The 15,525-nt window shown below is 34.4% G+C and overlaps 2 protein-coding genes across 2 annotated transcripts; both read left to right on the top strand.

Moving 5' to 3' along the window:
• Positions 1-1,945: 1,945 nt before the first annotated feature.
• Positions 1,946-5,137, top strand: LOC141723604 (uncharacterized). Its single transcript, XM_074525448.1, has 3 exons — positions 1,946-2,288; positions 2,437-3,952; positions 5,015-5,137. The coding sequence occupies exons 1-3, from the start codon at positions 2,145-2,147 to the stop codon at positions 5,044-5,046; spliced, it is 1,692 nt and encodes a 563-aa protein (XP_074381549.1). The 5' UTR covers positions 1,946-2,144; the 3' UTR covers positions 5,047-5,137.
• Positions 5,138-5,144: 7 nt separating this feature from the next.
• LOC141723603 (putative LRR receptor-like serine/threonine-protein kinase At1g74360) lies at positions 5,145-9,043 on the top strand. Its single transcript, XM_074525447.1, has 2 exons — positions 5,145-5,273; positions 5,719-9,043. The coding sequence occupies exons 1-2, from the start codon at positions 5,210-5,212 to the stop codon at positions 8,901-8,903; spliced, it is 3,249 nt and encodes a 1,082-aa protein (XP_074381548.1). The 5' UTR covers positions 5,145-5,209; the 3' UTR covers positions 8,904-9,043.
• The last annotated feature ends 6,482 nt before the right edge of the window (positions 9,044-15,525 follow it).

Below are 15,525 nucleotides of genomic sequence, written 5' to 3'. Positions count from 1 at the left end.
TAAAAAAATAAGTTCAGAATATTAATATAATTAAATTTAAGTTTATAGATAAGTTTACATTTAAAAATTAAATACAAACTATTCGACTAATGACAATAAAAAAAAATTAGCTGATAAAATTCAACACACTCCAACAGATAGAAACATAACTAATAACCATTGGGTGAGTTATTTCCAATGAACTTTGATCTTTGGTTAAAGACCTATCCAGGTGAGAGTGGTACATGAACATTTTTTACCAAAAAAATACCGCAGAATGAAATTAAATAAAGGAATAAGAGAGATGTTAAAGATAGCACGCAAGACAAACAAGAATCTCGAAACTTCTTTTATGCCGAATAAGCGATTGTTAAAATTTAAATCCGCAATCAACCCGTTTTTCACGATTATTCGTAAAATACGGTTCGATTGCGCGCAATTAAGCTGTTCAATGCGGTTGAGCGGTTTTTTTTACACCCCTAACAAATAGGATTACTGAGTTAAAATTAATATAAGAAATGTAACTAAAAATCAGGTAAAATAATATATATTATTATAAGTCATATACAGAAGTAAAAATTAGAATAAAAATTATACATTTAGAGTTATAATTAAATTAAAAAAGGGTGAAATCAAAATTGATGAAATCAAACACGTATAATATATTGAATTAGTAATAAGGCAATTAAGAACGACCAAAAGGGTGAAACAAAAATAAAACCAAACTTAATAGGTAGAAGTATAAGGAAACAAAAATAAAACTAAATTTAATAGAATCATACGATACGTAGAATTATAAGTTAACAAAAATAAAATCAAAATTAATAGAATCATAATACATGTAGATATATAACATGAATAAATAGCGTAATCAAAAGTTTAGTAGAATTAAAACAAATACAAAAATAAAATTATAAGAAATAAATGAATGAATAAGTGAAACCAAAAATTGGTGGTACCAAAAATTTGGTGAAACCAAAATTAATAGTACCATTTAAAAAAGGGTTTCATTTATTAATAAAGGTTATTAATTTGGGTACAGTTCAATGCGAACAATTGTAAAAAATCAACAATTTTTATAATTATTAGAGCTATGAACACAATTATTGAATTCGGTTTGGAAATCTCAAGAGACGTCTCAGCCACGCACATCGGATGCACTATGCACAACTAACAACTCACTTGGATCAGGATGAAAATCTTAATACTTTGTTTTGATCAAATTTGGTAGATTACGGGAAATTTGAAATCGGTAATGAAAATGAAGTATACAAAATTAAATTAAATTCAATTGAGAATAATATTAGACATAAAATAAGAAAAATACGATTTAACCCGAGAATGAGATTTTCGTTCAACATAATCAAATTGTTAATTCAAGTACAGTATAAGGTGTAGTAGGAGATTGAAATTTCCTTTAACCGGATTAATAAGCTACATAAAAACGTCCTAAATTCTTTTTCATAGCAAAAGTTACAAAAACTATTAGACAAATAAGCAGTTATCCCAGCACTTATCTTTACAAACATGCACTTAATGTGCTTGCAAATAATCCGACTGAGACAGCTCCTTGAACATGCTCTTAACTCCAAATATAAAAAATGTGACAAAAAAAATGCACTCCAACACTGTCTTAGTGGTTCCTTATATCACTAAGACAACTTTCTGGTGCCTTATTTTTAAGAAATCACAAGTTATCTCTTATTTGATTTTTGTCAATAAAAATTTGATTTATCTCTTCTTTTAAGTTCTTTTCTCTCTTTTCCTTTCATATCTCATTCAAATTATTATTATTATAATAATAAGGAATGAAAATAAGAATAATTGTTGGAGTTCAAGTTCAAATTCAAAATTATATCTTAAATCACTATTTTATAATATTTATAAGAAATTTATTAAGATACTGTTGAACTTGCTCTGACATCATAAGTTAAGGCCTTCTATAAATTTTTTGTAAACACATAAAACTGTCATGTTAATTGTCTTCTAAGCCGTCTTCAAGATTAATGACTGAAGAATGAAGCACAACAGTTGCTTAAAGACACTAGTTAAAAACAGTTCACGACTTTCAACAAATAATCAGGACGATCTGTACAATGTAATGTTGAGAATGTCATCCCCATATTCTTATCTGCTCCGCCCCCGGGACTGCATATGCACCTGTCATGTTCTATCTTGTAGTTTATATATCCTGTAGGCTAATCCATACATTTCTTTCAAGTGCAAGCATGGGAGAGACTGATACACTATCCGTGGAATCGGTCCGAGCTTCGGTTAACTTGCCTGATCGTAAAACAACTCCCTGCAAGGTATGCATCCATGCATTTTAAATTTATGTGCGCATTTATGTTTTTGTTTACTGATAATGAGAATTTGCTTCTCTCTTTTTTTTTTTTTGTTTAGATAATAATTATGTTTTTGATTGTTTCGTTTTTCACTTGTTTTTTCAATTAGCAGGACTTTGAGGAGAAAAATTTTGAACTTTCCATTATGTTGGAAAAGACTGAGTTTGAGAGAGATATTTACATGAATGAATGTAGGGAAACTAAAACAAGGATAGATGAACTTGAATCCAAGATTAAGGAAATGGATGAACAATTTTCAGAAACTCTAAAGATCCGCGAGGAGTATTACAATGTTATGAGCGAGTTAAATTCAGCACAAGAAGATGTAGTTGTTCAGAAGGAAAAAGTGTTGGAGGCCCAAGATGCAAAGCACGAGGCGTTGAAACAAGCGGAATTGATGGAAACTGCTTTAAACATAGAGAAGCAGAAGACAGAAGAGCTCCAGGGGCATGTATCAGTGATCAATGATACTATTCTTTGTATGCAGCTAGCGGCTCTGGAGGCAAAAAAAGAAAACATTGCAGTTCTATCTAAGAAGCAATCTGAAATAGTGTCAGCTACGAAGTTAGTACAAGAAGCACAAAGAGAACTGGAAACCATACGAAGCCATCAACCGGGATCAATGCAAACTCTGGAGAAAGAGCTCATTAAAAAGAACTTACTAATAGATTCGCTGCAGTTGGAAGTTCAGAAAGCTAATGATCTACAAAAGTCAGCTCAGAAAGCTACTTCTGAAGCTGTTGACAATGTGAACCAGCTTATTGCTGACATGGAGCTTCTGGTGACAGAGAATTCAGATAAAGGCGTTCAGATCAAATTTCTGGAAACAGAGTTGACTCAGCTAAAGCTCGATTATATAAGTACAAATAAAGATGTTGAAATTGCAAACGAATACAGAGAATGTCTCAAGAGAGCTGTTGAAACTGCAGACAAAGACAGTGAACGCCTCAACAAAGATGTTGAGAAAGCAGAAAATGACACAGAATGCTTAAACAAAGATGTTGAGATGTTAACCTGCAAGCTTGAAAGTATTAAGAATGAGTTAGATGAGATAAGTGGCAAAGAAGCTGAAGCACAAGTAGAGATTGTATTCCTAAAGTCTGAGCTACATAAAGGAATATCAAAGACAGCAGCTGCTGCGGCAGCTGAAGAAAGAGCGAAGCTTGAGAACCTAACAATTCGCCAAAACATTAAGCAGCTAGAATCAGAAGCAGAAGAAGCTTATAAAGAAATCAGAAGATTAAAAGAAGAAGCAGACAAAAGGGCAGCAACAGGTGTAACAGATAATAATGTCATAGTTTCAGTTGAAGAATACAACGCCTTGGTAGAAAAGGCTAATAAGGAGGAGACAATGACTGATAATAGGTATGAGTTGGAGACATTGAAGAAAGATCTGGAGATCACGACAGCAAGAATTGGGGAGTTTAGGACGCGAGCAGAACAAGCAGCATTTAGAGCTGAGGCTGCTGAGAAAGGTAAAGCAGCACTTGAGGAACATATAAGAAGGTTGAGGGAGCAGAAGGAAAGGAGAAAGTTTGCTCATCAAGCATTTAAGGAGGCATCAATGACCCCAACATACAATTACAAACAAGATCTTGGTCTGCCTCCTAAAACACATCCGCCACTGGGTAAGATTCTTAATATGAAATTCTAGACACAAACTCTGAGGGGTTTAATTGTTAATTTACTTGTAATCAAGAATAATAACAGGCTAACGTGTTCATCATTCAAGTATTCGATAAACTTGCAGTTCCAAGTAAGCTGCTAGAGGTACTCTACTCATATAACATAACAATGAAGCAAAGGGTTTAGAATTTACAATCGTTTACATGTTCCTCTGAAAATCATAAGAAAAAGTGTCAAAGGTAGCAAGAATGTTATTTATTTTCCTTGTGAACAATGTGGTTTCAGTCTTCAGTATTCTTGCATGTGTCTCCCAGCATACTCTCAGTGTGCTTGCTAGTACACAATCTTCCAGTAGCTGTAATTCTGTAAGTTTGTAACGCAGACCAAATTTATGTAAACTCCTAACTCAGACATTACAATTCTACGCAAGCTGCATTTATATAATGCGAGATCACCTAAATTCTAGACTTGAAAATGTAACAAAGATTAAGAAGTTTTGTGACACCGCTGAAAAAAGTTAAAGTTCAAACAATTCTCATTTAATTTTGACATCAATAGCGAAAAATTCTGTTCGCAAATATAATTAAAATTTCGAATTGAGACAGAAATATTAAATTTTAAATTGTATCATGGGAAACAAAGGGAAGAATATTAGATACAACTGCAAAAACAACAGATAACAGGCCCTGGCCTTCATTTTAAGTTGTGTATAGTTGGAGTTGAATGTAAAATGAAACATACTTGAAAGTTGAATTAAAAGTTTCAGGAAATGTGTATAAACAGCAGTATGTATAAAACGGTCAACTGGGGCGGCTTTTGTCGATTCTATCTTCAATGTCGTTAGTTCAGCTTCTTGATCACGTCCAAGAATCCGTAACTATCCGTGTAAATGACAAGTATAATACTACACACAACCTATGTCACTAGTAGTTTTATAACACATTTGTTTATGTTGTGCATGCAATCAAATCATACTCTAATCTTTTGTTTATAACTCTGGTCAAATTAAACTAATTGCGTACGTGCAGTTTGTTTATTCAAGTTTTGTTTTGGTCCATCTGCAGGCCTGGTGACATTCAATATATCACTCATTTAATCCCATTTGGCATTTACTTGTATATTTTATGTTTCTATATATGTAAAGCATCTGTCCCTTCTTAATTTTTAATTTTTTGATTCATTTTAACTCCATAACTCCATCAAATTGGTCTGAGTTGGTGAGGACAAACAGAAGAGAGAAACTTTTGGTTATACTCATCATGCCAGAAGAAAGAATTGCTCGACCAAGTGTCACTTTAGTTCTTTTCTTGATCGTATTTGCAGGTACATAGTATTCTATAATTATTATTTTCTGGCTTCTAATTGTTTGAAGTTGCTATATACTCAAATTCTGTTATATATGATATAGTTCCATTTCCATTTTAAAGCTTTTTAGGGTATGCTATAAATTTTTTAATGCATTAGATTTTATGTCTATGGGGAGGGGGATTGATTAAATTTCGATTTAAACCATGGTCTTTTAGTGTCTGCTGGCTTTCATTTCAACTTTTATGGAAGTATGATTACTAAGGTACTTAATGGTCTCAATTTAGTGTTAATGGTCTTAATGGTACTTCTTGCATTGTGGTATAGAGTTCTTCAGGCCTTAAACTGCGTCGGGGTATCATTTATGACAATTTGGAGTCTTTTAGCTTTGTTCATGAATTTTACTTGACTGGTAAACTTTTTGAGATGGAGTACTTGCTAATGTTCTTGTAATTTATCACAGGTAAATATGGAGATTCAGTGGACACTGATAAAGAAGTCCTGCTAAAATTTAGGTCATTTCTGGAAGAGAAAAATCATTTTAACAGGGGATTATATACCGACTGGAATCCACTTGATTCTTCACCTTGTGGTTGGTATGGAATCTCATGTAACAATGATCGAGTGACTGGAATCAACCTTTCCAACAACAACATTGCGGGCAATTTATTTGGAAACTTTTCAGCCTTGTCTAAACTCACTTATCTAGACTTGTCTGGGAATACGATAGAAGGCTCAATTCCTGCTGATTTAGGCCGGTGTCAGAACCTCAAGTTTCTGAATCTATCACACAACCTCATTAAAGGTGAGTTCAATCTCACCGGACTCAACAATCTGGAAATTCTTGATCTTGCTGTCAACAGATTTTCAGGAGATATTAAGTTAACTTTCCCAAGAGTGTGCAACAGCTTGGTGGTTGCAAATATTTCTTTAAATAATTTGACTGGTGAAATTGGAAACTCCTTTGATGAATGTTGGAATTTGGAGTACGTTGATTTAAGCTCCAACTTTTTGACTGGAAATATTAATCTTGCATTTGAAAGGCTAAAAGAGCTTCAAGTGTCAAATAACAGCATTAGTGGCACAATCTCACCGTGGGTTTTCTCAGAAAATTGCAGCTTGGAAGCTCTAGACTTGTCAGAGAATCTCTTATATGGGGAATTTCCCGGGGAGATTGCACATTGTAAGAATTTGGTGGTGCTGAATCTGTGGGGAAATAGTTTCACAGGCCTAATCCCAGCAGAGCTTGGGTCAATAATGAGTCTCCAGGCACTTTTGTTGGGTAACAACAAGTTTAACAACAAAATACCAGAGTCTTTAGTTGGCCTCAAGAATTTAGTCTTTCTAGAGTTGAGCAAGAACAATTTTGGAGGTGACATACAAGAGGTGATTGGGCGCATGACGCAAGTGAAATATCTTCTTTTGAATGAGAATTCATATACTGGTGGATTGTTTTCTTCTGGTATTCTCAATTTATCAAACATTGCCCGTCTAGACCTGAGTTATAATAACCTTTCTGGCAATTTACCTATTGCATTCACCAGGATGCTTAGCTTGAAGCACTTGTTTCTTGCTTCCAATCAGTTTAGCGGAAATATACCACTGGAGTATGGGAATTTTCCACAGCTCCAAACCCTTGATCTCTCCTACAATATGCTAAGCGGGTCCATACCCCCAACTCTGGGAAATTTAAACTCCCTGCTGTGGTTGATGCTTGCAAATAATAAATTGACTGGTGAAATTCCACCAGAGTTGGGGAACTGTAGTAGCTTGCTGTGGTTGAACTTTGAGAACAATCAAATTTCTGGGAAAATACCACCTGAATTGGCAAACATGGGCAATAATGCCACACCAATTTTTCTTATGAATCGCGTTGATGATCGTATCACTGCTGGTTCTGGGGAGTGCTCAGTTTTAAAGAGGTGGATACCGGCAGAGTACGCTCCCTTCAGTTTTGTGTTCACACTCCTTACTGTGAAAAAATGTAGAGGCCTATGGGACATGTTGCTTAAAGGGTATGGAATATTTCCAGTTTGTGCACCAGGTTCAAATGTTCGAACAAATCAAATAACTGGATATGTTCTGCTACTTAATAATTTATTATCTGGAGAAATCCCCCCTGAAATTGGGAAGATGCGGACATTAAGCATGTTGCAGTTGGGGATTAATAATTTTGATGGTACACTTCCGGAAGAGATTGCACAAATACCATTAGTAGTGTTTAATGTTACACAAAACAAGATCTCCGGGGAGATTCCAGTGGCATTGGGGCGTATGAATTGCCTCCGAAACCTTGATTTGTCATACAACAATTTCTCTGGAAGATTCCCTGCTAGCTTGAATAACTTGACAGATCTTACCAGTTTCAATATATCTTACAATCCATATGTTACAGGGTTAGTTCCGGGTACTGGGCAGTTAGCAACATTTGATAACTCGTCCTTTCTTGGTAATCCGTTGTTACGCCTGCCGCCTTATATAGGCAACAATACAAAAGAGTCACCGGTTATCAGTGCCCAGCCAAGAAAGAACATTAAGTTTGCATTGGTGGTGTTTTTAGCTATAACACTGGCCTTTGTGGCATGTGGGATTATGAGTGTTTTAGTCTGCATTGTGGGTAGAAGCTCAAATAACTCACCAAGTTATTTACTGGAAGATGTAAAGGAACGACACGACACTGGTTCTGTTTCTGGTGGATCTTCACCATGGTTATCGGATAAAGTCACTATTATACGATTGGATAAAACAGAATTTACGCACAAAGACATCTTTGTAGCTACAGGGTATTTTTCAGATGACAGAATTATAGGAAGAGGAGGATTTGGAACAGTGTATAGAGGAGTTTTGCCAGATGGTAGAGAAGTAGCAGTAAAGAAACAACAAAGAGAGGGCCCTGAGGGAGAAAGAGAGTTTCGAGCAGAAATGGAGGTGCTAACAGGAAATGGCTTTGGTTGGCCTCATCCAAACCTTGTAACACTCTACGGTTGGTGCCTTGATGGCTCCGAAAAATTGCTTGTTTATGAGTACATGGTAGGTGGGAGCTTGGAAGAACTTATTTCAGATCGAACACGTCTCACATGGAGGCGAAGAATTGATATAGCACTTGATGTTGCGCGTGCACTAGTCTTTTTACACCATGAGTGCTTCCCTCTGATTGTTCACCGCGATGTTAAGGCCAGCAATGTGCTTCTTGACAAAGATGGAAAGGCCCGTGTAACGGACTTTGGGCTTGCTAGAGTTGTTGATGCTGGTGGGAGCCATGTGAGCACAATGGTGGCAGGAACAGTTGGTTATGTTGCCCCAGAGTATGGACAAACATGGCAGGCGACGACAAAAGGCGATGTCTATAGCTACGGAGTGCTGGTGATGGAGCTAGCCACGGGAAGGCGAGCAGTGGATGGAGGAGAAGAGTGTTTAGTGGAGTGGGCTAGGAGGGTGATGGGGAATGGAAGACAAGGTAGAACATTGGTTCCAGTGGGGCTATTGGTTTCATCGAGACGTGGAGAGGGGGCACAGGAGTTGTGTGAGTTGCTAAGAATTGGGATAAGGTGTGCTGCAGAGATGCCACAGGCTAGGCCAAACATGAAGGAGGTGCTTGCTATGCTGGTTAAGATTTCATCTCCAACTCAAAAGGGATTTGAAGTCTAGCGAAACAAAGTACAGTTTCCATTCTCTTGTAATAACTTAAGTTATAATTGATTGGTTGCAAAGAAGATTTTGTCTGTCCATGTCTTACCATAAGACTTTTAACATTGATCTTCATAGGTGCTTGGATAATTCAGTTTTAACATTCTGTAGATATGAAGTTTATAAGTAAATCAGTGGCTGGTGGCCCTAAATGTTAATTGGGGGTTAAAAATGGCCCTAAATGTCACTTCAAAACAGTACATCGTGTACCGTTTATGCAAAACACCAAAACGGAATTTCGGGTAACATTTTGGAATTTTGAATTTTTTTATGCGCAAAACGGTAGATAAAATTCCGTTTTGGTACAAAAAGCTATATGATATACCGTTTTGAGCCAAAACGCTACTTCAACCACCGTTTTGCACATTATAAAAAATTAAAAAAAAATTAAGTGCCAAAACGCTACTTCAACCACCGTTTTGCACATTATAAAAAATTAAAAAAAAATTAAGTGCCAAAACGGAAGACGAAGTACCGTTATGAAGTGACATTTTGGACCATTATTTTCAAAAGTGACATTTTGGACCATTTAGCACTCAAAAGTGACATTTTGGTCCATTTTTCTTTAAAAAATATGCAGTTCATGTAACTTTTATATAATTTTATAATATAGCTAAATATATATATATATATTAATAAATGTAAAAATTAGTATTTGTGCAGAGTCTCTAAAGAGTAATTATACTTGACAAAGTGTCTTTAGAATTATAATTGGAAAATACCAGAGACCCTAAATATTATTAAAAAAAAATTCTCAAATATTTTGTAAATGGTAACTTTTTTATATTATGGGACCCTGTATATTCAAATAAGCCCACCAATTAAAATTGACAATTATCATGTCACGTCATTATAGAACTATTTTGATACCACATTTGGAATTTTCCCCGCTCTGGGGTTATATATTTCATTTTTGTTAAATAATCATCCCTAACTTATCTTAGGGTTCGATATCATGTGTTTAGTTTAGTGGTGAAATGAATATATTTAATTTATTAATTTTTATTAATTCAAAAAATCAATATAATTCTATTTTTGTTGTTTTAATTTATTGATTTAATTTTATACTAAACATTTAAATAAAATTGTATACCACATGAAAAATGTAATTAATTCCGCCTACTTACGTTTTATACTCACCTACTGGGGTATCAAAAGATTTGAGAAATTAAATTTCATAATAGTAAAACTCTTAAGGGGTGTTTGGTTCAACAATATTAGGTATAAGGTATGAGGTTGAAATGGATAAAACTCATACTTGTGTTTGGTTGAGTATTTTTAATTTTAAAACCCATTCCTCAAACTATATAGGGTTTAGAAACCCATGTACAAAGGCGGGCATGGGTCATATCAAACCTTTAGGTATCATTTATCACGCACGTCACTTTTTACGCTCGCTTTTTTTCCCGGGCTCTGCTCACATCTTCCCGCGTCACTTTTTACGCTCGCTTTTTTTCCCGGGCTCTGCTCACATCTTCCCGCGGCCTTACTTCTTCTTCCCGCAACCTCAATTTCTTCTTCCCATCTTCTGCTTCAGGTACGTTAATTTCTAATTTCTCCAGTAATCTGATAATTTCGCCTTTATCAATAATCAAGAAGGCATAAATAATTCAATAATCAATAATCAAGAAGGTATATACATATTTATGAATTTTAACTCAGATAAATGTATATATGTAATTGTTATGTGCATATATTTTTATAAGTATTATGTGTGTATTCTATCTTATCACTTATGTGTTTTTTTATGTAAGTTTGATTTATAAATTTGTGAGTAATTTTGTACAGAAATGGATGAATATAGACTATCATTGTTAAAGAAGAGGAGGAGAAGACAAAATGAACTACTTACAACTTTATTAGTTATTATTAATAATATGATAATCATGTATTTGGTATTGCGTACAATTGGTGTGTCTATGCATAGAATACATCGAAGTAGAGATAAAAAACGTCACAGACTAGAAAATCTGAATGAGTTGATCACATATAGTGATGTTGCTTGTAAAAACCAATTACGTATGAACAAACAAACTTTTTTTGTACTTTGTGAGATGGTCAGAGATATTGGGTGATTGAGAAGTACTCGGAATATGAGTTTAGAGGAGATAATGGCTATATTTTTGTACACATTGGCTCATCACAAAAAAATAGGACAGTTGGAACATATTTTCTCAGAAGCGGAGAAAGTATGAGAGTATGAGCAGACAATTTAATTTGTGCCTTCCTGTGGTTCTTAAGCTACATCAACATTTGCTGAAAAAGCTTGCCCCAATAACAGAGGATTGCAAGTCAAATAGATGGAAATCCTTCAAGGTACATGTTGGAATATATAAAATTTACTTATTTAATTAAATAATTAACTTTAATGATTTGTATGTGGGTATAAAAGATTACATTTTAATTTTGTAGAATTGCTTAGGAGCTCTAGATGGTACCTTTGTTAGCGCTCATGTAAAAAATGAGGAGAAGGGACGATATCGAACACGAAAAGGCAATCTTGCAATGAATGTCTTAGGTGTATGTACACCAAATATGGAATTTATATTTGTCTTACCTGGATGGGAAGGTTCCGCACATGATGGTCGTGTTCTACGAGATGCAATATCTAGGCCTAACGGTCTGAAGGTGCCTCAAGGTAATAAAATAACTAAAATAATAAATCTAGTGAGTTTATCAAGATTCATACTAAATTTATTCTTTTTATTTTATTTAGATTGTTACTATTTAGCAGATGCGGGTTACACAAATTGTGAGGGGTTTCTTACACCTTTTGGGGGCACCATTACCACTTGAAAGTATGGGAAGATCGACAACCAGCAAGTGCAGAGGAATATTTTAATATGAGACACTCCAAAGCAAGGAATGTAACTGAAAGAAGTTTTGGCTTATTGAAGGGAATATGGGAAATTTTAAGAAGCCCTTCCTTTTTTCCAACTGAACACAAGCTCGTATAGTAACAGCGAGTGCTTTATTACATAATTTGATTCGCAAACACATGCCCACAAATCTTGAGGTTGATGATGATTCAGATGACACTGATAGTGATAGACATAACGATAGCGAGGGAGATGATAGTGATGAACAAATTGAATACATTACCCTTGTTCAGTCATCTAATGCATGGACTACTTTCAGAAATGACTTAGCACAAACTCTATTTAATACTTGGAGAGCTAGTTAGGGATGCATTATCTTTGTTATATACTTCAGTCATTTGTACACTTGGAGAGCTACTTAGGGTTGCATTATTTTTGAAAATTTTATCTTTTGGAGTTTAATAAAAGTATTTTTTTTATTATTTATTGGGACTTAATATGTATATTTTGTTATGTATCATGTCTCAGTTTTATTTAGGATGGATGCAAGCAGTCAGAGTTCAAATAGTGGAATGGGGAGGAACAAGCGTTTTTGGAAAAAAGAGGAAGAAGAAGCTTTACTTAATTATTTGCTGGATATGAGTACTGACCAACAATGGAAAGGAGAAGGAGGCTTTAAAAATGGCTATCTGAATCACTTGGAGCTTATGTTGAACAACAAATTTCCTGGTTGTGCTTTGAAAGCTATTCCCCACATTGAATCGAAAGTTAAATGGTTCAAAGATAAGCATGTTGTTATTTGTGAAATGGTAAATAGAACTTCTGGGTTTCAGTGGGATGATCAAACAAAAATGATTGTTTGTGAGAGACAAGCTTATGATGATTTTTGCAAGGTAAATGAAATGCCACTTAATTTATTAATCATTAAAATATTTATATCATTGTTACTAATGCACCTATTTTTTAGAATCATCCCAAAGCTGGAGGATTGTGGAGGACTCATTTCCCTTATATTGACAGGTTAGATCTAATTTTTGGTGTTGATAGAGCCAGCGGTACTGCATCTGAATTGCCAGAGGACTCTATACATAATCTCGAGGAGACTGTGAATCTGGACATTGATTATAGTGACGACGATTCTCCATTACAAGCCCCTTCCAAAAAAGTTAAGAAAGAAAAGGTTCCAAAAAGATGTGAGAAAAAGAAACCTACTCCTTATATAGATTTAACATCCAATCAAATGGCTAGTGAATTTACAGGTTATGAAGGATATGAGCAGTCATTTGGCAACGATTACGAAAATAATGCATGCCACTCAGGAACGTGAAACAGAGGTTGTCGAGCAAAAAAAGGTTATTAACTGAGATTGCTAGTTTACCTGGTATTACCCAAGCTGAAGCAATTAGAGCTGCAAGTTTGTTTTCGTCAAATCCAAACCAGATGGATGTTTTCTTTTCAAGTCCAAATGATGCCTGGAAAAAAGAAGTGGTGCTTGACATAATTAGTCGTAATCGTTAAGTTGGATTTTTTATTTTCATTTAAATTTAATACTTAGCATCTTGGATTTTGATTTTCTTTTGAAACCATTACTTGAGTTGTATTTCATTTTTAATTATGAATTGGATTGTAATGCTCTTTTCAGACAAATCAGTTGTTTTCTTTTTGCTTCTGTTTCTGTCCTCTGTTACTTTGGTTAATTTACTTGATACTTTAGTTGTAATGCTCTTCTTGATTCTGGATCCCAAACGACTTCGACGATTCATGTACTTGGAAACAAATATCATAACAAACTGCTTGAGATCATAGATGTAAGGTAATTTAGTATTTTCTTTTCCCTTTACTGCTTGTTGGTGTATTTAGTATAATATATTTACTCTTGAAAGTTATCATGAATTGAGTAAATAGTAATTATACTAAAGTGATACATTTAGTATAAATTATATCCTCTGTTACTTTGGTCCGGGACGAAATTGTTCAACAATCTAATGCAGAATCAAAATGGAAGAATATCTGTAACAACGAGTAGGAAAAGATTGCAGTTATATTATATCTCAGTATTTAATTGTGTGAGCCTTATTTGGATTTATCAGTATAAAATACATGATATGTGTTATTCTTTAGTACATGTTGGTAGTTTTTGTTGCCCTCCTAAACGGCCATGACTTAAAAGGCAAAGTAAGTTCTCCTTAATTGAAATTAGTCTATCACGATAGTCGGAAGGATGCCAGAAATACTTATGGTTCTATGTTGCAGTAACTTCATGAGTTTTTGTTTCAGCAGAAGGGACCGGAGTTCACACATACAGCTAAATATTAATCATGGATCAAAGCAGCAACTGCTCATTTGTCAAATTGTCATTTGTTTCATTGTTGATCATGTTGAACTGAAATCTGAAAAGTTATTGGGAAATTGTAAAAATAACAAGTCCATATCTCTGCAGACAAATTCATTCCACAACATTCTTTTAACCAAACAGAGCATAGCCAGATCATACAAACTTGGATACCATCATCTCATACTAACAATCTCACTTATATCCTACATATAGCTTTTGAAAAGGAAATATTTTTATCTATGTAGCAGATGAAAGTGTTATTTTCTGTAAAGTACCAGGATGTCACATTTAGATTAGTTGGTAGAAGTGATAATCACCACTCAAGCATAAAAACTTCACCTTTGGGAACTGCTTCTGTATTCTGAACTTGCCTCATATAAAGCAGCAGACTTGCGAATGCAAACAAGTAAATAACAATGAACCTACAGCCGCGTTTTTAGCTTATGGGTTTGAAAGGAAGAACAATGAAATCATTCTTGTTTTGGACCTTGGAGACACTGCTACTAATAAAATAAAGGGTCTTGCAAAAGAATTTGGTCCAGAGTGGCGATGCAGCATATCATTCTGCAAGTTTGTCTAATCACATTAACGTTTTATCCTGCATCCAGATTAAAAAAAAAATCTTTTTCCAATCCCAAGTGTTTTCTTTTGGCTGATGTTTGATGCTAATTAAACATGTAAATGTCACCTATAATTAAGATCACATGGGTTGTGCAAAAGTTTAATAAAATCGCAAAGCTGAAGTGGAAGCTGGGTGATGTGTTGAGCATTTACAACTTGACTCATGCAAATGAGGCTTCTTAGCATATAAAATGTTACGCATTTTGCTTCTAATGTAATTGCCCTGGTTTTACTTGTATGTGAGCTCGGTTTATGCCAAGACAATGTTGATAAAATAATTGACTTGCGAATATTTTAATTCTTGTTAAGTAAAGTGGTGAGCAATTTTTATTTCTTGATTCCCACGAGTTTATTAACCAAACACAATGTAAGGGTATCATTCTCATTCTATTTTTGAACCAAACAAGATATATCAAGTATCAAATTCCAAACCATACCAGTTTAACCCGATTCCTCATTCAAACCCTATACCATCCCGCGAACCAAACGACCTGCGTTGAGTGATCAATATTGTGTAACAAATGATTTCGTCTTCAACATTATTCTTTTGAACTTAATTTTAAACTTTGGACTTTGAACATGAATCATTTTCACGCAAATAATCAACGGTTATCGAAATTCACTGTATTGTTTTATAACCAGAGTCGTCAATCGTTCATGAATTTATAAATTAATGTACATTAGATTAACTATAACTACAGGTAAATCTCGATAAATTAATACTGTTAGAATCAGATAAAATTATTAATTAATCAAAATATTAATAATTTATTAATTTATCGATTTATTAATATTTATTAATTTATTG

Source organism: Apium graveolens, chromosome 5 (assembly GCF_009905375.1).
Source record: "Apium graveolens cultivar Ventura chromosome 5, ASM990537v1, whole genome shotgun sequence".
In the NCBI taxonomy this organism is placed as follows: domain Eukaryota; kingdom Viridiplantae; phylum Streptophyta; class Magnoliopsida; order Apiales; family Apiaceae; genus Apium; species Apium graveolens.
The sequence above is the reverse complement of the archived record's forward strand: the minus strand, read 5'-3'. Positions and strand labels throughout refer to the sequence as shown.